Genomic DNA, 19,028 nt, shown 5'->3' on the forward strand with positions numbered 1-19,028 from the left:
AAGCAGGGGTCGTTGTCGATAGTTAGACAAAACAGTTTGACAAAACGTTGCGCGCAAGGGATTGCAAATGAAAAGAGTGGGCGCTCCCCATCGTCCTTGCACCTCACGTGTTTAGGTATGTCGTGTCGTTGTGTTATCTTCCACAGTTCCCTCTCGTGCCTCGTCTGGCTCTATCGGTGATAGTTTCGCATATTATCGCATGACAGGACACGAAAGATGTCGAGGATAACGCAGGCATCGGACTCTCAGCGGCTCTGACCACCCTACATAAATCCACTATCGTTTATTGTGGAACTCAACTCCCACCCGAGTGCTCTAAGCATCCGCATATTCCCTGGATCCCATCTCGAGCCGCGGTCCCCCAAGGTGCTTCCTAGGGCCGTAACTCATCCTTTCACACTCTCGCGGTCGCTCACTTGGCCAGCGGCTTCTGGGCCCACCCAATAGTTGGCGGGCTCCCGCCGTTGAACACCACGAACGCCGCCTTCAACGCCACGTCCCCGAATATGTTGATGCCGACCCCGCTGCTGCTTTGCAGCCCGCCGAAGCACGTGGACGACCCGGGCGTGATGGGCGCGTAGTTGATGTACGCCGACGGGATCGTGATCCTCGCGTCGGCGACGCCAAACGTGAAGGAGGGCAGCGACGAGCTGCAAGGGAACACGTAGCCGCCGTAGGTCCGGCTGTTGGTGGCTCCCTCGACCTGGCGGTAGTACGCGGTCACGATGGCGGTTGGCAGATATAGCAGGGATGTACCCGTGTCGGCGATGCCCGTAATCGCCGAAGCGCTGAATTTGCCGGAGCCGATCGCATAGCCCGAGGAGTTGAAGGCCCAATACCCGGGATCCGGGTTCACGGGCACGTACGTGATCTCGCCCGAGTACTTCGCCTTGTCGACAAAGCCGAAGTCGTAGGTACCCGCTGCGCCGAACGGCCACACCCAGGCCGAGTCAGATAATAGATCCCGACGTTTGCTGAAAGTGCAGCGATCAAGGCCCAAAAAGCGAGAAAAAAAATAACAAAGAAAGAAAAGTAAAAAGAAAGAAAGGGAAAAAAAAAACTGTACCAGCTCCGTGTTTCAGGTCGGCCGTGAAGACCGGGCTGTCGAGCCCCGACTTGACGTTGTCGAAGAAGGTCAACTGGCTCTTCGGGCTGACGGTGTTCAGCGTGCTGAAGCCAAGGCCGATCAGGCCGTCGACGTGGGTCTCTCGGGTGAAGCTGGCCGAAACTTGCTGGGCGCACTGGACGGCCTGTTTCTCAGCCGTCAGGCCGCCCACGGTGAAGTTGTCTATGTACACGTTGCCCCTGGAGGCGGAGCCGTCGCCGTAGGTGATGCTCCAGGTGTGGCCTTCGAGCAGCTTGGCGGTGCTGGACTTGTTGGGCGAGTAGATCTGCTGACCGTGAATCTGCGAAGGGGGCGTGTGGCTCGAGAAGACCCAGAGATCGGACGAGCCCGTGTCGACGTCGAGCTCGAGCGTTTGCGGCGGCGTGCCGATCGTGACGGGCGTGATGTATGCCTGGTCGCTCTCGTCGATAGGCTCGGCTGCGGCGCTGCCCGTGGCGCGCTTCACCTCGGCCGCGTAAAGCGCGTCGGTGTGGGCCACGGCCTTGACAAGGTCGTCGGGCACCGGGGCGCCGTACTTCAGATACGTCCGGTAGACGGACCGGGCGCCGTTGAAACGGTATCGAGGACGGCGAACCTGCTTCAGCGAGGCCGTGCCGCTGCCGCGGTTGGCGCTGTCTCCATGTGCTTGTGCGAGACTGGTTGTCCCGATTCTCGGGGGCAGCGCCGAGGCCAGGCCCAGGGCCGCAAGTTCGGCAGCGAACACGAGGTTGGTGACAATCATGATGACTACCTGCGGCCAGTGTCCGGAATGGATACGAACGTTATGGCCGAGGCAGGGGAAGAGGGGAACTTAAAGATGGAGATGGGAGTTTCAGGACACCTCGGGCGACAGAGCAGATTGAGCCAAAGTGCTGCCGCAGTCAGTATGGTGACCAGCGGCGAGTCACTCTCTCCTATTATCTGGTTCGGCGTCGAAGCACTGCCGGGCCAGGAGCGGCTTTATCTACCGTCTTGGGCCGGCCCTTCGCGTCGGAGCAATATCGACCGGGATGGCGATACCAACCCCCGTGAGCACGAACGGCGGAGCCGTCCCTGCATAGTAGGTAGACGCATGAGGGTCCGCCCATGTCCCGTTCCTGAAAGATAACACTAAACGCGATCTTCGAATGACATATCGTGACCAGGCCCTTCGGTCCCCACTGGTTGCCCCGGCGGCGAGACAACTGGGCGGGCAGCAGAGTGTGATCCATGGCCGCGCGAGAGGAACTGTATGCCTCCGCATTGGGAGACGTCCCGGCCGTCTGATCGGCGGCCACTTCCCGGTTGCTCCGTTGCGAACGTTGGCCATCGTTGTGCAGGTGATGGTCCGGATCAGGTATATCGCTGCTCGACAATGCAGCCCCGGATCGACACGTCGACGTGATGGGGTGGGCAATGGAAATGAGGTGCTCCTGCGTGATAGCGCGGGCGGCGAATGGACGCTCTGGGACATAGATTGCTTTCCTTTTCACACCCGCCCGACGTCGCCTTGCTTCGGCAATTTTATCCAGATAGCCGTCCATGTCGGGTTTGCAGGCTGCTGATCACGGCTGCCATGGAGCGAATACTGCCGCCCAATATGTGTAACTTTAACTCCCTCAAGCGGCACTGCTTGAGCCATATCATACACTGGTCTTGGCTTTGTCTTGTCTAGAGAGCCAAGACCCCGTTTTGCGGCATTTGCAAGCCGCAGTGCCTGCCTGGATAATGGGTATCAACACCACAGGAAGCGATCAGCTGCAGTGCAGATCGAGTCGCATGACCTCTCAAGCCCCCGTTGTTTGTTATTCTGACACAGCAACGATCTATGCCGCACGGTTGCCTCCTGGCCCATCTCGCCAGCGGCCGAGCCGCCGAAATATCTACCTAATCAGAGCCGATGAGTTGACAGAGCGTTGGCGACCGAAGAGGTGCAGTACAACGAATCCTAGCGCGTAGGCCAGCATAAGATCAGCACCCATGGCACTTGGTGGGATGTAAAATCAAGGCAGACATGAATTAATAGGCCAGGTAGTCTCAATATGTGCTACCCTGCTATGGAAAACTCCCATCCCCTCAATCCCGCAATGAACACCGGGCATAACCCTCGGATGATCAGCGTTCTCTTGGCCTATACACCAGATAGTCCGCCAATCGTACACTCCCAGCATGTCTCACGGAGGTCCTCTTCTACTGCACAGTACACAGAAGCCAGCTTCATCGTCTTCACAAGATCGAGTCCGTTGTCGGCCGGTCACGGCCCGCCTCCCAACCAGGCCCTTCGCTCCTCGGAATCGCGCACCCGATTCTCCGACACCGAACACCCTCCCCCCCGCTCACCCCCCTTCCTTTTCTTCTTTTTTTTTTTCTCTTTTCTTTCTTTTTTTCGAACCAAAAGCTGCCACGGTCACTCATCGGCCCACTTGTTTCTCCTTGTCCAGCGCAGCCGGGGCACGACCGCATTCTTGTCCACCTCGCGCAAGCGCATCTCCCGCGCGCATGCCACGCGTGGTAACTGCACAATGCTCGGCTCTTGCTCTTCGTAACGGGGCGGTTGCGGGTCCTACCGCGCAAATACCTTCACCACTCCGTCACCGCCGGCGCTGACCACCCACCGGCCGTCCTGGCTCCAGACGACGGTGCAGACGCCCTCGCCGCGCATGACGCGATGGCTGGTGATCTCTTGCGTGCATGACCGCTTCTCGAGGGACCAGAACCGCAGCGAGGCGTCGTGGCCCGCGCTGACCAGCTCCCGACCATCAGGGCTGAGCGAAAGGCTCGATATCGAGGCTGGATGGGCAACCATGTTGTATGTGCATTGGCCTGCAGGCAAGATTTGGTTATTAGCTTGGCTCTTTTTGCGAAAAAGAAAAAGGCAAACGCCACTGGGACAAGCCGGGGCGCAACAAACGTACCGCTGTTAGCATCGAAGAATCTGACGTAGCAGTCCTCGTGGCCCGAGATGACTACACCCTCAACCCCAGATCCAGCCATAGCCCGGCCGCCGCCGGTGGGCCCTCCGCCGCCGGTGTCCTCTTCACCCACGCCCTGATGAGGCTGGTCCAATCCAACGGTAGTGGCCACCACTGCGTTCACGCTGGTTGATATCGTGCCGTCGTAGGTTTCCAGACTCGCCATCGCTCCGATCTCTTCGCCGGACCGCGTGTCGTAGACAATTATGGCGGCATCTGAATAGCTGACCACGAACGTCTCGCCGTTGGGGCTCAGGGGCGTGATGCACGTGGGGCTCGCCTTGGAGTTCCGGCGCGAGATGGTGTGGATAAGCGTGTGGTGGAACGGAGAGTTGGAGGCTGTCGTGGGCTGCGGCGTGTTGGGGAACGCCGAGCCGGAGCTCATCGAGTTTCCGCGTACACGGCCGCCCTGCGCCCGGCGGCCCCCGGCGGGTTGGGGAGAGGTGAGCTGCGGCGGCGAGCTGACCGCCCACACCTTCACCGTCCCGTCTGCTGCTCCTGATATGAGCAGGATGCGGTCTGGCGTCCCGTACGTGTTGGATTGACCGAAGATGGTACCCAGGTTGGTGGGAAGGACGCACAGCGCCCAAACGGCGTCTGTATGCCCGTCCAGCGTCGCCTTGGGGTCTACCCTCCCCCGCTCCCAAACCCGAATCGTTGCATCTTGCCCGCCAGAGAAAATCCAGCCGTCGCCCTGCGCACGCCCCCCCGTCGAGAAGTTCGGTGAGGGCGACCAAGATGTGAGCGAGAGCACCGCCCCGGTATGGCCACGGTGCGTAAAATCGGCGGTGACGTCGAGATCAGAGCCACTTGTACCCACGTGGCCAGGGTGTCGATCTGGGATGTGGAAGCGTTTGATCGTCCCGTCGTCTCCGGCGGTGCAGATCTCGGGCTCACCGGGGCTGCCGCCCCCAGAGAAGATCACGGTCCGCACCGTGTCCAAATGGCCCCGCAGGCCAAACCGGAGCTTGAAGCTGCTGCTCTCGGCCTTGGGGCCCAGCGCATGGAGGGACAGCTCGTGTTCTGCGCTCCTCCTACGGGCCATCGAACTCGAGTTCTTTCTCCGGTGCGAGAGCGATGCGCGGTTTGGCGACCTCGGGATGTTCTCGGCTGTGGGGAACACATCGGTGTCTGGGCGGTTGGCTGAGACCTGCTGCGGCGGGTTGGGCGAAGCGGAATCCGGGAAGTTGGCGTCGTTGAAGTCCCAGCTCTCTGGCTCGGATACGCTACGTTGCTCGGCGCCATCTCCCTTGTCATCGCTGCTACTGAGATGCTTCGACTCACTGGTTGGCTCGGGGCCCACATCCGTCCCTGCTTTCCCAGGCGCCGGCGCATGGGGCGGCCATTCGCTGTTGTGGCCGTATGCCATGGGAGACGGCTCGGTATTTGAGGTGCGGACCATCGGCACGGACTGGGCATCAAGCGGCTTGGCGGATAAGTTGGACGGGGCTGATTGTGCTGGCGCCTGGTTGTTCAAAGCCGGAGCAGATCGGGATTGCGCGGCAAGATAGTCTCGGACGTGATTTTGCTGTTGTTGCGGCGGCGGCGGTGGCGGCTGCTGCTGCTGCGGCGGAGGCGGATGCTGTTGCAGATGCTGCTGCTGCTGCTGTTGTTGTTGCCGTAGTCCCTGGTGGTAGGATTGATCCACAAGTGGCTGGCCGAACGCATCGCTTTCCCGGAGATCCTCGATCACGGGTAGAGGTGGCGACTCTCTCGGGGGCATCGGATTCGCAGGCGTTATCATCAGGTAGGTGAACTCGGCCTGGCACTGGTCGAGGAAGGCCTTTAGCTCATTCCGCGAGGCTTCTTCGTCAGCAAGACCGGCCTCTAGGGCGCCGGCCTCGATCGCGGCGCCATTAGGCTTCTCCAACGACGCTGCATGTGCACAGAAAGTATGTCAGCACATGTGATCCGCCACCAAGCCAAGCTCTAAAGCGGTTCAGGGCGGGGAACTCACGCCGCAGTTTCTCCTGAAGCAATGCCGCACGGTCGGGCCTGGTCACCGCATCGGCCTTCCCATCGGACTTCAACAGAGCAGCCTGCTCCTTGACCTTCTTCTCAAGGATTGCGACGTACTTTTTCAATGCCTTTTGCGTCGCGTCTGCCCTCCGCGCTTGTCCCTCGAGGCTGGCTATCCTGCTCTTCATCTCCTGCCTCTCGATCTCCCAGGCATTGCGGTCGCGTTCGTGACGGTGCCATTCGGTCTGGAGAAAGCGCATGACACCTATGGGCGCGTGCTGTCAGCTACGGAATGCCACCGTCGTCTCTTCAAGGGTCTCCCCCCCCGTCGCTGCACCGACCTTGGAGGGTGTACTCGGTGGTTGCGGGTTGGTTGGCATTGCCTGCCATGATGCCGCCCGTCTCCTGCACGCCGCCGCCTACCCCGCTCCCTCCGTTTGTGCCCATGGCGCGGCGTCCCGCCCTCTAGACGTCGGAAGACCGGCGACGGCTCAATGTGGCCATGGACGGGCCGAAGCGCGGCGATGACGGCAGGGGCAGACAGAGAGAGCTGGCCGATGCTCTCGAGTGCAGACGCCGCAGTCCTTCTTCCAACGGGCGCAAAGTAGTCGGATGAGCAAGGGCAACGAAGCACGCACGCGGAAGTCGCGAGAGAACAAGCTTGCAGACACAGTTGAGTCGATGATCGTTGTGGCGGGAGGATTTTTTTTTCCCCCTGTACTCTTCGTCTTGCAGCTGGGCGGCAATGCTTGCCTCTGCTTGGTTGCTTGGTGATGCTGCTCTGGGAAACGGGAAACGGGGGCAGCTGTCTGGGCCCACTTATTGTTGGCACGGCTGTCGAATCACAGTCCGACTTTACGAAGTGAGCTGCCTCGCAATGAGGTTGCAAGGCATCCGCGCCTGCTTTCTCGTGTGACCGCTGCCATGGCCCGTGCGGTCGGCTGGGAGTGCAATGCCGCAACGGGATGCTTCCAGGTCCAGTTGCATCATGCAGTACCTACCGGCCGGTAAATCAACAGCAGGCCATCAACAGCAGGCCCGCGCATGCGAGATCCTCTCTCCCGCCTCTCCCTCCGGACCATGTGACGCCCTACCGTTCCAGCTAATGTTATAATCCCGGCCGACTTCACAGCTCTAGCTCCTCAACCTCCATCCCGCAAGTCAAGCAGGTCTTGACCGTCAGCCCTTCCGCGTTTTCCACGGTCCGGCCCCATTCGTGGACGTGTTTCCCTCCGCCGCCGACTGCGTCTCCGAATTTGGCCGCTTTCCCTCCACTCCCAGCTGGCCCGGCAGCAGCGCTCCCGGCCTTGGCATTGTTTCGCCGGAACGCCTCTGTCCTGGTCTTACGCTTCAGGTCCAGGAGCTTCTCCCTGAACTTGGCCTCCTTACGCCTCTTCTTGTTTGCCTCGCGCTTCTCGAACTCGGCGTCCAGCGCCTCGGGTGAGCCCCACTTGTGGTTGAAGGCGTAGTCCTCGACTTGGTACCGTAGAAAGAGCATCATGTCGTGCCAGTGCGACTTGTGCGGATTGGGTTTGGACAGGTGTGGAAGCAGTTCTTCGTCTCGCAACTCCGCTGTGAAGGGATCTTTTGGTTAGCCCGCGGAGGGAGCGCTCGTTGCTCGGGTACGAGGTAACACTCACGGTCTGTCAACAAGTAGTCCTCCTTGCATTCCGTCTTGGTGAGCAAGCTGTACTTTTCCGGGTATTTCTCTTTGCAGGAGTTGCACACGGCACAGCCGAACACCTCCTCCCAGACGAAGTCGATCTCCACGGTGCGGCACTCCCTGCATCGTTTCCGCGACTTCTCGTCCGCGAGGTCGCTCAAGCCTGGCTCGAACGGGCCGGCCTTGTTGCGTTGCAACTTCCTGATCAGCTGCATCCGCTCCCACTCGGCGGCCGTCATGTGTGCTGGCTTCTGCTCCGACCCGGGCGCGCCGGACCCGGGTCCAGTGGACATGCTCTTATTCCATGGATCATCCTCCGTGCTCAAGAAGCCCCCCTTGGTGTCGGTCATGGCACTGAAGTTGTAGTCGACATACTTGCTAAACTTGCGGGAGATGGGGCGTAGATCGTTGGCCCCGGCACCGCCGTCGTCTTTCGAAGGAGCCGAGCGTGCATCTCGGTTCGTCGTAGGTATCTCGCTTCGTGATATGGATGTGTACGGTCGCTTCCTACCTGCCGGCCCCCCTAGCTGGATATCGTCGGTCGCAATGAAGCCGGACGCTGTTCGTGGTTCGGGAGGGACGCCGGCGGATCGTTGCTCTGCTTCGCGCTGGCCGCGGATGGCCTTCGCTCGCAGGCGCGACTCTTCCTGCAGAGTTAACGCGGTCAGCATGGTACAAAGACACGATCGGAGACGACAGTGCACCCACTATCCGTCGAGTGACCTCGGGCGTTGGCGGAGATGGCGGCCGTCTCAATTCTGATGTTGCTTGCGTTGGTGGGGTACTTTGCCGCTCCATTGCGAGGGCGGGGGGATGTCCGGCTCAGCCTGATCCGGAAGTTACTCAGATGCCAAAGTTGGGCCCCACGCTGTAACAACTCGGGATGTTGGAAGATTGGCGGAAGGATGTTGCAGAGCGCAAGTGGCTGTGAACAGGGGCCGTAAGATGATCAGAGCCCCGCAACGATCTGGAACGTCAAAGCCGGAAATCCAGGCAGCAGGCCAAGCCAAGACCGCAATCTGGATCGCCCGGATCCGGGGTACCGCAGCGGTCGAGTTGCTAACAAGACGGAAACGCCGCGAGCATTCGAGAATGGTACCGGCATGCGAACCCCGTATATTGTCAGTCTTGAGTTTCTGGGCTTCACATGGTCGCGGGCTATGCGGACTTCTTGCGGACGAGGGTCGCACCATTATGTAACGTTATGTGCAACCCACCTATTTATTATTGAAGAAGTGACCTTGTCCAGAAACGTGCGATGCTTGGATTCCCGACAGGACTCGCTTCATTGACTACCCTCCGAGTCCGTTGCTCCGGGTACCCGTCTTTCCTTCCGTCTATTACCCTTGTTGTCAGGATGTCCGCAACACCTAGCAGAGACACTGCACATATTCCCCAGCACCCATGCAGCCAGATTATGGACATGCAGTTTACTCTTCCTTCACGCCGCCGCGGCCGGCACGCTCGGCAGACTCGACCGCCTTCTTGTCGGCTTGCGCAGGACCACTCTGCAGCCCGCTCATGAAACCGGCAGCTTGCTTGAAGGGCCTCTTCAGATCGCCAGAGGCTGGTTGGCCCCAGATGTGAATCTTGGTCAGGTTTGCCTCGAGCGCGCCCTTGAGCGGGATGATGCTCTGGATGAGCAGCGGGTTCGTGTACTTGAAGTAGAGGTGCATGACGGCCATCATAAGCACACCCATGCCCTGCGCGCGGATGAGGTTCTTCAGCTGGCCGATGTCGTATGCGTGGACCGTCGTGGTGACGAGCTTGCCCTCCTCGCTTGAGCCCAGTGGCGCCGGCTCGACGTACTTGAGCGTGGTCATATCTGGCAGCAGCAGACTGGTGGTTAGGCTTCGCGGCTCCATGCACTGAACGGGTTCTTGCGTCCACTGTGCGCAAGGTCGCGCCTGGGAGCACGGATAAGGAGCGCCTATAACATACCCTTCTTCTTGTCGATCACGACCTTGATGTAAAGGTAGATGCCCAGAATGATGAGGTTGCTTGCGACGTATGCGGCCCGGCAAAGGTTGAGAACTGTGGGATCATCGAAAGGGATCTTCTTGGCGACCTGCATCATGCCGAGGATGATGATCAGGTTTGTTCTGCGACAGAATCAATGTTAGCAACCTGCGGCCAGCTATTTCGAAGTGCTCTTTTTCTCTACGCGAGCTCGCGTGTCCTCACATTTGCGGGCTGAGGCCGGCCATTGTGAACTGACGGTCAAGAGTTAAGGGACGAGTATCGAGTGCCGTGAGCGTACTACGGGTTGGGTCTGTTGCTCGATTGCGCGACGGCAGCTGCGGGAGCGAAGCAGGAGGATCAGGGGCAAATCCAGCGAGATTTTATCATGTCCAGAAAGCGGTCCCCACAAATGGGCTGCAAGCCAGACACGCAATCGGGACTCGAAGACATTTGAAGAGTTGAGCAGAGCCAGCCCCACACGCTCCCCCAGTTTGACCTGATAAGGAAGGCTACAGGGCCGGGGGTTGCGTTGTTCCATGCCCGAGCTCCCGCGGCTCCTTCGCTTCACAGCGCTCTGCCAGCTGAGTGGGCCCGCTGGAAAAAGGCCACGTTCGCCTCAACTTCTCATTGCATGCGCCGCAGCGACCATCCGCTTCGGGAAGGAAAGGTTGTGGAAGTTGAGTGTTGCTCTAGGTAGCAGACACACAACCAAGATCGCGGTCCCTGTCACTTTTATTCTATATTCTACACTAACTATACTGAGGTTTCGAGGGTCTGTCTAGATTTTGAGCACTGTTGTGGCTTTTCCTTCTGCCGTAAACTGGTTGCAAACCTGCAACTCGACACATGTCCTTTGCCTCACCAAGCCTTACCTCCAGACAGTACACCAGTAGCTGCACCGCGCCAGGACGGATGAGAAGAATGCGGACAGCTCGCATTTGCAGACTTGATCATGGTGCCATTATGGGCATTCTCCAGACTGCAGGAGAGCTCGTCCATGGGTATGACTCCGGCTCTGGCTCTGTCGTCTTATGCCCCGCTGCGTTCGTCACCCCTCTTTGATGGGCCTCGCCAGCGGCGCCCGCCCGCTTAGACGACCGTTAGCCATGGGTCCAGCGGAACACTCCGGGGTGAGGAACGGAATTACGCACATCGAACAGGACCCCAGTGGCGATCGGGAGGTTCCGTGCTTCAAGCTCGACACGTCCAGGAACTCGACGCAGGTGCCTCGGTGTTCCAGTCTGCCGGAACAAGAGTGGATGTCCCAACCCGGCGTGGCATGAGTGAAGAAGGTCAGAGCGACCAGGCCGTGGCTCCAACGAAACCGAAAAATGGACACTGGACAAACCAGATGAAGAGCTTCAGGGCTCCGTTGGCGGATCGATAGGCGCTGACAGCAATACACATGACCTTGGGATACGGCTGAAGTAGGTATAGGTATTTTACACAACACAGGGCAAGGATAGTTGTAGCCTACGGCGTTGTGGTACGGGCATGGCACTTAATCGCTTGGGTAGTCAAAGTAAGGGAGTTAGGAGATGTGCATTTGTGCATGTAGAAATGACGGCTTGTTGAAGGCGTGAGGATCGAGCAGCTCTGACTGCTCCCATCTTCTCTCAGGGAGCCACTGGGCAGTTATGACGGACATACGCTTGACCCTCCAGCGCCTGTCTGTAAGTGTGCCATAGTTGCACGTGCAAGGCATCCCGGCTTCGAGGATCTGCCGCGAGACAAGCTCAAAGAGCCATGTCCCTTTCAGCCTGATGACCGGAGTGTAACTGGAGACCTGTCCGACCATTAATATGTCCCGACCCGTTCAACCGCGGCATCCACATTTGGGCTCCAGAGTCCGAGCCATTGGCAACCTGGTTGTGCTTGTTTCCAAGCAGTGGCCCTTGGAACATATTGTGGCACTGGGATGTGCCGAACTGCTTGAGAATTCAGCCTAGGTTCATCTGAGTGAGCTGATGGGGGCGAATGTAACCGGCGTCCTCAACGGAAGCATGCACCCACACCACGACGGTTGGTTGCCATGTGCTATGCGTCCCCTCACGTAAAAGGACCAACTGACCTATGGCCGCAAGCGTGCCCCTGAGACAGGGGTGTCTGGCTGACAACGGGAGCGAGGAGACGGCAGGAGTGCGCTGGAATCGAAGGGTCGTCATATAGGTTGCAGACCGATAGTAATATATCCCCCAACTTCTTGGTCGGGGTTCCCCGCTCGAGCTTTATTGACACCATGCACCCCAGAAACTTTGTTGGGCCAAGCCGCCAACCTGGTGGGCTGGCTGGTGTGCCGACTGCCATGCGAGGTCAGATCCCGCAGTCTCGGCTAATGTAGCTAGCTGCCTGCAAGGGAACCAACAACTGGGGAAAAAAAATCTCCGCACCCGCGACTGGGGGAAATGTGGGGAGAAGGACCTCGACAGCACGCCTGCCCTGGATCGAGGTCGCGAGGCAGGTGGGAGAAGGCGTCGGGGGCCAGGGGCAAAGGAGGAAGGGGAGTATCGCAGCCACTGGCCTTATTAGTGGAACCATAAGAGCTCCCGGATCTCCCCTTCGGACGTGCTGTAGACGGGTCCCATATTCGTATCTTCCCTAATCGGCACTCGGCCGTGGTCTCTTTTGCTGCCTCCCAATTGTGACGAGAGCAGTCGAGATGCACGTCTTGTCCCGACTAGTGGTCACAGGCGGAGTACTGGGCCTGTGTAAGTGAAGAAGGAGGGGCGAGCAACGGTAGCTAGTGCTTCCACTGACACAGTCCAGGGCTCCAGTCAGTGGCCGCGCGGGCACAATGCGCCCAAGTCTCGTCGACGGATACGTACGACTACATCGTGGTGGGATCTGGCGCGGGCGGCATCCCGATGGCGGACCGCCTGAGCGAGGCTGGACATAAGGTCCTACTGATCGAGAAGGGCCCGCCGTCGACGGGAAGATGGGGCGGCACGATGAAGCCGAACTGGCTGACCAATACGAACCTGACGCGCTTCGATGTCCCCGGTCTGTGCAACGAGATCTGGGCCGACCCGACGGGGATCGTCTGCACCGATGTCGACCAGATGGCCGGCTGCGTGCTCGGCGGCGGCACGGCCGTCAACTCGGGGCTCTGGTGGAAGCCTCACCCGGACGACTGGGACGTCAACTTCCCGGACGGGTGGCGCAGCAAGGACGTGGCCGCCGCCACGGACCGTGTCTTCTCCCGGATCCCCGGCACCATCTGCCCGTCGATGGACGGCAAGTGGTACTACCCGCAAGGCTTCGACATGCTCGGCGGCAGCCTCAAAGCAGCGGGCTGGAACTACATCGTCCCCAACGACCACCCGGACATGAAGAACCGCACCTACGGGCACAGCACCTTCATGTTTTCCGGCGGCGAGCGAGGCGGCCCCTTGGCCACGTACTTAGCTACCGCGAGCAGCCGCAAGAATTTCACCCTATGGACAAACACCATAGCAAAGCGGGTTGTCCGCCAAGGCGGCCATGCCACAGGCGTCGAAGTCGAGTGCAACGGTGCGGGCCATGCCGGCGTGGTGTCCCTCACCCCGAACACCGGCCGAGTGATCATCTCGGCCGGCGCTTTTGGCTCAGCGAAGCTGCTGTTCCGAAGTAAAGCCCCCCTTCCCCCCCACCCAAACTCCCACCTGGCCGTTGGGCGAGCAAACGCACACAAAAGTGCGCTGGCTCTAGGAGTATTGGTGACTGACGGAGACCAATGCAGGTGGTATCGGACCGACGGACCAGCTGAACATCGTCAAGAACTCGACCGATGGGCCGACCATGATCTCATCCGACCAGTGGATCAACTTGCCAGTCGGTTACAATCTGAATGACCACGTCGGCGTAGGTGATTTGTCGAGTACAGTTCTTGGGGGGGGAATTGTTCTGGTCTCATGGCCGCTGACACGAGCGCTATGCCCCCTGACAGACTGACATTGAGATCGCTCACCCCTCCGTTGTCTTCTACGACTACTACGGCGCCTGGAGTAAGCCCATCGCCAGCGATGCCCAGCAGTACATAGGTGGGTAGCACTCCAACACTACGAGAGCTTGCTATGCGTAAGGGAGAAAGGAGATCTGCTGATGCTCGAAAAGCCAACCGGAGTGGTCCGCTGGCCCAAGCGGCTCCTAACCTGGGACCTATTGTAAGCCCGTCGCCTACCCACCCGGGGGAAAATGCCATCTGGGCACTGACAAGATTGTTCCAGGCCTGGCAAATCATCAAGGGCAGCGATGGCATCTCTCGCCACATCCAGTGGCAAGCTCGAGTGGAGGGCTCGAAAAGCAGTTCGTGACGTGCTCTCCCAAGCCGGGCAAAGAGGAAGAAAACTGATGGACGCAGCGTCGATGACCATCACGCAGTATCTAGGCACCGGCACAGTCTCTAGAGGGCGCATGACCATCACGAGGCAGCTGAACACGGTCGTGTCCACGCCCCCCTATCTCCGAGATGCCCATGACAAAGAGGCGGTCATCCAGGGCATCGACGACTTCCGCAACTCGCTGAAAGACGTGGCCAATCTCACTTGGATTAACCCCAGGGCCGACGTCACCTCGGAGCAGTTTGTGAACTCGGTGAGCATGACACACACACACACACTGGGGGGCTGGGCCTGCTCAGATGGGGGAGAGCGTGCTTACATGAGACTGCATAGATACCCGCCACACCTGCACGGAGGTGCTCCAATCACTGGATCGGTAGGAATCGGCTTTTCTAGGACCGTGTCCCCGTCCTCATAGGAAAAGACAACTAACACTGTCTCCCCGCGACAGGCACGGCCAAGCTCGGCACCGACGACGGGAGAAGCGGAGGAACAGCTGTGGTGGACCTGGACACCAAGGTATACGGGACGGACAACATCTTCGTTGTGGACGCGTCTATCTTCCCTGGGCACATTACGGGCAACCCGTCAGCGGCCATCGTCATTGCGTCAGAGCACGCAGTGACCAGGATTCTTGCGTTGCCGGTGCCGAAGGCGGTGGCCACGTCTTCTTGATGTGTCGACGGCGTTTACTAGCCCATGCCGGTGCGTTGCTTGCTGAACGTTCAGGGTTTAGGCTGTTACGCACTAGACAGCGATCCGCCCTCTTCTTCGACTGGGCAGTTAGTGGTAGCTTTGGCACGCAGCTCATCTGGACAACCAGGCTATATGACGTGTGTGTTCACTTGCATGGTCGTGGTGCTTAAGACGGCGCCACAGAAACCTGATTTCCTGCTGTCATGTGCTTCCTTTCTTGCGTGGCAGTTCGGAAATGCTGTTTGCCGCTGTCTCGGCCTTTAAGAGATACTCGAGTCTCGGCGTAGTTGTGGAGGCGTCGGCCGGGAACACGGCAATCCTTCCTGCAGCTATCCTCCGCAGGGAAGGACGGAAGGACTCTTTACTCCCTGAAGAGAGCCTGTAACCAGCATGACTTCCTATGTGGTGTAGATAGAGAAGGTATCCACCTTGGCACGCAAGACCTATCACAGTGCATGCACATTAGCATTCTCGGAAAACCGGGAAGCAACTGCAGAGCCCCATCAGGGGCTAAGACGGGTGGCTGCACATGATGGGTAAGGGAGACTTGCTGGCGCAGGGTGCTGACCAGCATCTTAACCGGTTCTTCCACTCGCTTTTGGACATCAAACTCACTCCCTCTATCAACACGACTTGGACTACCGTCGAGAGGGACGAGTGGCAGGAGAGGCGATGCTACAAGCCTTTCACGGAATACGTCCTCGATCCCAGGCGGCGGGGATCTTTGAATCCTGACAACCCACAACTTTCTCGTGGGTCAAGAGCCGACTACACACCATGCATTCCGAACTTTCTGTTTACGGCACAGGGCACCCTTGCAGGAATGATGTGCATGCCGGGGCCAGGAGTTCGGGCCGGCTTGCAGGGATTCCATGCCAACTTTCAAGGGAAGGGAAAGAAGGCGTGGTAGCATGCCTCCCGCGAGGAAGGACGCAAGGAGGAGGAGGGAGGGTATGCGTCTGACTTGTACGGAATAGGTAGCTAGATACCTACACATGGCATGAAAAAAACGCATGAACTCCACGCTTCTGGCGCTTTGTGTGCATGGTCAATATCTGCCAAGAAATGACGCAGACTCAATTTTGGTCTCCAGGTTTCCAGAGAGCAAATCCCACGTCGCGAGCACGGCTTTCATGCACCCCACACCGGCCCCAGGTCACGGCCGGGGCTCGTCAGTGGCCCATGGGGCTCGTAGAACCGGAGGGAAGTGCCGCCGATCGGATGTAGATTAACCACTAATATCGGCGTACCCTGTAAGTGGTGCGCATTTACTTTAGCCGGCCGGGAGAAGGCGGCAGACGGCGCCCGACGCCTTAGCATGGCCCAGCCTGGGGTGGAATCCGGGATGGCGTCTTGTTGCCAAGCAGAGCAATTCGGCCCATTCCACGGAAGCTTTCTAAACCTGGCCGAAAGTGGCAGGCAACACGACCATGTGCACGATAGTGTAGACGGGGGTAGCAGCCGTGTCCCAGCAGATACCTAGATATAAGGCTGAGCACTTCGATGGGCAGCCAGAGCTGGAAAGGTGCTCAATAACTCACAGACACCGCCGCCGCCTGACACTTCGGTTGCCGAAAAGTGCTCCTCCCTTTCGTCGAGAAACAGCGCGCCTAGACACAGTCTTCGTCCGCCATGCTCGCAAACGGTGCCATCGTCTTCCTGGCCGCCGCCCTCGGCGTCAGTGGCCACTACACCTGGCCACGGGTTAACGACGGCGCCGACTGGCAACAGGTCCGTAAGGCGGACAACTGGCAGGACAACGGCTACGTCGGGGATGTCACGTCGCCACAGATCCGCTGTTTCCAGGCGACCCCGTCCCCGGCCCCATCCGTCCTCAACACCACGGCCGGCTCGACCGTGACCTACTGGGCCAACCCCGACGTCTACCACCCCGGGCCTGTGCAGTTTTACATGGCCCGCGTGCCCGATGGCGAGGACATCAACTCGTGGAACGGCGACGGCGCCGTGTGGTTCAAGGTGTACGAGGACCATCCTACCTTTGGCGCTCAGCTCACATGGCCCAGCACGGGTATGTTTTCTCTTTCCTTTCTTGGCGCAAAAGAACAAGGGAACACAAAAGCGAGACTACGAAGAGTGGAATAGTTCGTTCCTTGTCTGACACGCCGGCTTCGCAGGCAAGAGCTCGTTCGCGGTTCCCATCCCCCCGTGCATCAAGTCCGGCTACTACCTCCTCCGGGCGGAGCAAATCGGCCTGCACGTCGCCCAGAGCGTAGGCGGAGCGCAGTTCTACATCTCATGCGCCCAGCTCAGCGTCACCGGCGGCGGCAGCACCGAGCCGCCGAACAAGGTGGCCTTCCCCGGCGCTTACAGTGCGACGGACCCGGGCATTCTGATCAACATCTACTACCCTGTTCCCACGTCCTACCAGAACCCCGGCCCGGCCGTCTTCAGCTGCTGAGCGAAGCAGGCCCTGCTCCTTGCTGCTGTTCCTGTGATACGTACGGTATCTGGGAGCTAGGCGCAGAGGGCAACGGCATTAGGAGGTGGAAGTGGAATCCTAACCGGTATTCAGTTGCCTGTTACCCTCTCGACGGTTCGTGGAGGAGGACTTGTATATACACCTTACAACATGTGAATGCATCATCTAGCATTGTGAGAATTCTTCCATGGCCAAATTGCGTCCGAGACAGATATCAAGCGCATAGCCCCCAGTGACACGCATGTTGGGAAAGCGTTCAGACACGGAGAACCGGTTCCAGCCTGGAATCGGAGCATTGGAGATTGGGCATTGATACCGGCCTCGAGCACGGGAAAGCACCATCAACCCTATCCAGGACTTGTATTGTGGATTCGAGAGAGGAGGGCAAGCTTGCGATCCGAGGCCGGCTCGGTGGCGCATCTGGGGACCCAGGCATTCCGTTGGTAGCACCGGCGTCTGCCGGGATTCCAAATCTAAGTTAATATGCGGCCTCGATGCGACAGGGCTTCGAAATGCCCAAACAGAGAGGGCCCAGTGGCTCGGCAGTTCCTTTCGGAGACTGGTCAAATCCAGGCAACGTTCAGCACTTCAGTTCCAGATATAGAGGCCCAAACTAGCAACATTGCGCGTCCCGCCGCCCTCCTCTTTGGGGTGCCATCCGGATGTCGGCAATGAATGAATTAGTCCACGGGATATGCCGATCCTTGTGCCAAACGGAACCACCAGCACCGCAGCATGCTTGCGCGTGTGTCTACGAGTAGGGGCCACTTAAACCGACGGAGATCCCGAATCATGTTCGTAGCAACTATCATCCATATGCTTGGTGCTGGAAGGTTTCCCGGGCCCTTCTGAACACAAGACATCCAAAGCCACGAACTGCGCAACAGAGGCATCAAAATGCAGCTCCTCGTGGGCTTGCTGCTTGCAGCCGTGGCTGCTCGAGCACATTGTATTTCTACCCCTTTCCGCGTGCCTCCCAGCCTCAAGGCAAGAAGACGCACGCAGCAGCTAACGGACCCTATCAGACACATTTCCCAGACTCGTGGTAAATGGGCAGCCCGAGGACAAGGACTGGTCGGTTACGCGCATGACCAAGAACGCGCAGAGCAAGCAGGGAGTCCAGGACCCGACCAGTCCCGACATTCGCTGCTACACGTCGCAGACGGCGCCTAACGTGGCTACGGTCCCTGCCGGAGCCACCGTCCATTACATATCGACTCAGCAGATCAACCACCCGGGCCCGACGCAGTACTACCTCGCCAAGGTACCGGCGGGGTCGTCGGCCAAGACGTGGGACGGGTCAGGGGCCGTCTGGTTCAAGATCTCGACCACCATGCCTTACTTGGACAACAACAAGCAGCTTGTCTGGCCGAATCAGAGTAGGAACAATTCCCGCTCCAATCTTCGATTTGGCCTTGAGCTACGGCCGATTGCATGGGAGAGACCGTTGACTGACGGGGCAACCCAACCTTCATCAGACACGTACACGACGGTCAACACGACCATCCCCGCCGATACGCCCAGTGGGGAATACCTCCTCCGGGTCGAGCAGATCGCGCTGCACCTGGCCTCGCAGCCCAACGGGGCTCAGTTCTACCTGGCCTGCTCGCAGATCCAGATTACGGGCGGCGGCAACGGCACGCCCGGCCCGCTAGTCGCGTTGCCGGGGGCGTACAAGAGCAACGACCCGGGCATTTTGGTCAACATCTACTCTATGCAGCCCGGCGATTACAAGCCGCCCGGGCCGCCGGTGTGGAGTGGCTGAATGCTTGAACCACGGTCGAGTTCATGGGACCCGCTCCGGCGGAAGCGGTGTGGTTCAATGACATTGATCAATCGATCGAATGTTCCGCTTCGAGGTCGTGATCCGATGGAACCCGACGGGGCCCGAAAGCCCCTCCTTTTGATGAGAGCTCATTGACGCAAGCTTGGA

The 19,028-nt window shown here is 59.2% G+C and overlaps 7 protein-coding genes across 7 annotated transcripts; 3 read left to right on the plus strand and 4 right to left on the minus strand.

Annotated features, from left to right (window-relative positions):
* Nucleotides 1-412: 412 nt before the first annotated feature.
* Nucleotides 413-1,847, minus strand: THITE_2092533 (uncharacterized protein; the record flags this gene model as incomplete). Its single annotated transcript, XM_003657313.1, has 2 exons — nt 413-921; nt 1,067-1,847. 2 exons carry the CDS (start codon nt 1,845-1,847, stop codon nt 413-415), a joined length of 1,290 nt encoding a protein of 429 aa, XP_003657361.1.
* Nucleotides 1,848-3,638: 1,791 nt separating this feature from the next.
* On the minus strand, nt 3,639-6,611 carry THITE_2122964 (uncharacterized protein). The gene is made up of 4 exons (XM_003657314.1): nt 6,357-6,611; nt 6,014-6,280; nt 4,000-5,931; nt 3,639-3,907 (listed from the first exon to the last, which is right to left on the minus strand). The coding sequence occupies exons 1-4, from the start codon at nt 6,460-6,462 to the stop codon at nt 3,648-3,650; spliced, it is 2,565 nt and encodes an 854-aa protein (XP_003657362.1). The 5' UTR covers nt 6,463-6,611; the 3' UTR covers nt 3,639-3,647.
* Nucleotides 6,610-8,987, minus strand: THITE_2122967 (uncharacterized protein). The gene is made up of 4 exons (XM_003657315.1): nt 8,896-8,987; nt 8,387-8,505; nt 7,656-8,325; nt 6,610-7,587 (listed from the first exon to the last, which is right to left on the minus strand). The coding sequence occupies exons 2-4, from the start codon at nt 8,474-8,476 to the stop codon at nt 7,142-7,144; spliced, it is 1,206 nt and encodes a 401-aa protein (XP_003657363.1). The 5' UTR covers nt 8,477-8,505; nt 8,896-8,987; the 3' UTR covers nt 6,610-7,141.
* On the minus strand, nt 8,988-10,113 carry THITE_2122972 (uncharacterized protein). Its single transcript, XM_003657316.1, has 3 exons — nt 9,863-10,113; nt 9,620-9,780; nt 8,988-9,503 (listed from the first exon to the last, which is right to left on the minus strand). The coding sequence occupies exons 1-3, from the start codon at nt 9,883-9,885 to the stop codon at nt 9,109-9,111; spliced, it is 579 nt and encodes a 192-aa protein (XP_003657364.1). The 5' UTR covers nt 9,886-10,113; the 3' UTR covers nt 8,988-9,108.
* A 2,186-nt stretch (nt 10,114-12,299) lies between these two features.
* Nucleotides 12,300-14,634, plus strand: THITE_158792 (cellobiose dehydrogenase; the record flags this gene model as incomplete). Its single annotated transcript, XM_003657317.1, has 9 exons — nt 12,300-12,348; nt 12,407-13,246; nt 13,359-13,480; nt 13,566-13,659; nt 13,733-13,782; nt 13,846-13,924; nt 13,980-14,212; nt 14,293-14,335; nt 14,411-14,634. The coding sequence occupies 9 exons, from the start codon at nt 12,300-12,302 to the stop codon at nt 14,632-14,634; spliced, it is 1,734 nt and encodes a 577-aa protein (XP_003657365.1).
* A 1,359-nt stretch (nt 14,635-15,993) lies between these two features.
* On the plus strand, nt 15,994-17,167 carry THITE_2122979 (glycoside hydrolase family 61 protein). Its single transcript, XM_003657318.1, has 2 exons — nt 15,994-16,684; nt 16,791-17,167. Exons 1-2 carry the CDS (start codon nt 16,288-16,290, stop codon nt 17,072-17,074), a joined length of 681 nt encoding a protein of 226 aa, XP_003657366.1. The 5' UTR covers nt 15,994-16,287; the 3' UTR covers nt 17,075-17,167.
* An 825-nt stretch (nt 17,168-17,992) lies between these two features.
* THITE_2059487 (glycoside hydrolase family 61 protein) lies at nt 17,993-18,860 on the plus strand (the record flags this gene model as incomplete). Its single annotated transcript, XM_003657319.1, has 3 exons — nt 17,993-18,044; nt 18,121-18,474; nt 18,574-18,860. The coding sequence occupies 3 exons, from the start codon at nt 17,993-17,995 to the stop codon at nt 18,858-18,860; spliced, it is 693 nt and encodes a 230-aa protein (XP_003657367.1).
* Between the last annotated feature and the right edge of the window lie 168 nt (nt 18,861-19,028).

Source organism: Thermothielavioides terrestris, chromosome 6 (genome assembly GCF_000226115.1).
Source record: "Thermothielavioides terrestris NRRL 8126 chromosome 6, complete sequence".
Classification (NCBI taxonomy): Eukaryota; Fungi; Ascomycota; class Sordariomycetes; order Sordariales; family Chaetomiaceae; genus Thermothielavioides; species Thermothielavioides terrestris.

Coding starts and splice junctions, on each gene's coding strand:
- THITE_2122967 (XM_003657315.1), bottom strand. CDS start 8,476: ATGGAGCGGCAAAGTACCCCACCAACGCAAGCAACATCAGAATTGAGA. Junction 8,326..8,386: donor CCGAGGTCACTCGACGGATA/GTGGGTGCACTG, acceptor TTAACTCTGCAG/GAAGAGTCGCGCCTGCGAGC. Junction 7,588..7,655: donor GGACTACTTGTTGACAGACC/GTGAGTGTTACC, acceptor ATCCCTTCACAG/CGGAGTTGCGAGACGAAGAA.
- THITE_2122964 (XM_003657314.1), bottom strand. CDS start 6,462: ATGGGCACAAACGGAGGGAGCGGGGTAGGCGGCGGCGTGCAGGAGACG. Junction 6,281..6,356: donor CACCGAGTACACCCTCCAAG/GTCGGTGCAGCG, acceptor ACGCGCCCATAG/GTGTCATGCGCTTTCTCCAG. Junction 3,908..3,999: donor ATTCTTCGATGCTAACAGCG/GTACGTTTGTTG, acceptor TCTTGCCTGCAG/GCCAATGCACATACAACATG.
- THITE_2122979 (XM_003657318.1), top strand. CDS start 16,288: ATGCTCGCAAACGGTGCCATCGTCTTCCTGGCCGCCGCCCTCGGCGTC. Junction 16,685..16,790: donor GCTCACATGGCCCAGCACGG/GTATGTTTTCTC, acceptor CCGGCTTCGCAG/GCAAGAGCTCGTTCGCGGTT.
- THITE_2122972 (XM_003657316.1), bottom strand. CDS start 9,885: ATGGCCGGCCTCAGCCCGCAAAT. Junction 9,781..9,862: donor GCCGGCCTCAGCCCGCAAAT/GTGAGGACACGC, acceptor ATTCTGTCGCAG/AACAAACCTGATCATCATCC. Junction 9,504..9,619: donor CGTGATCGACAAGAAGAAGG/GTATGTTATAGG, acceptor TGCTGCTGCCAG/ATATGACCACGCTCAAGTAC.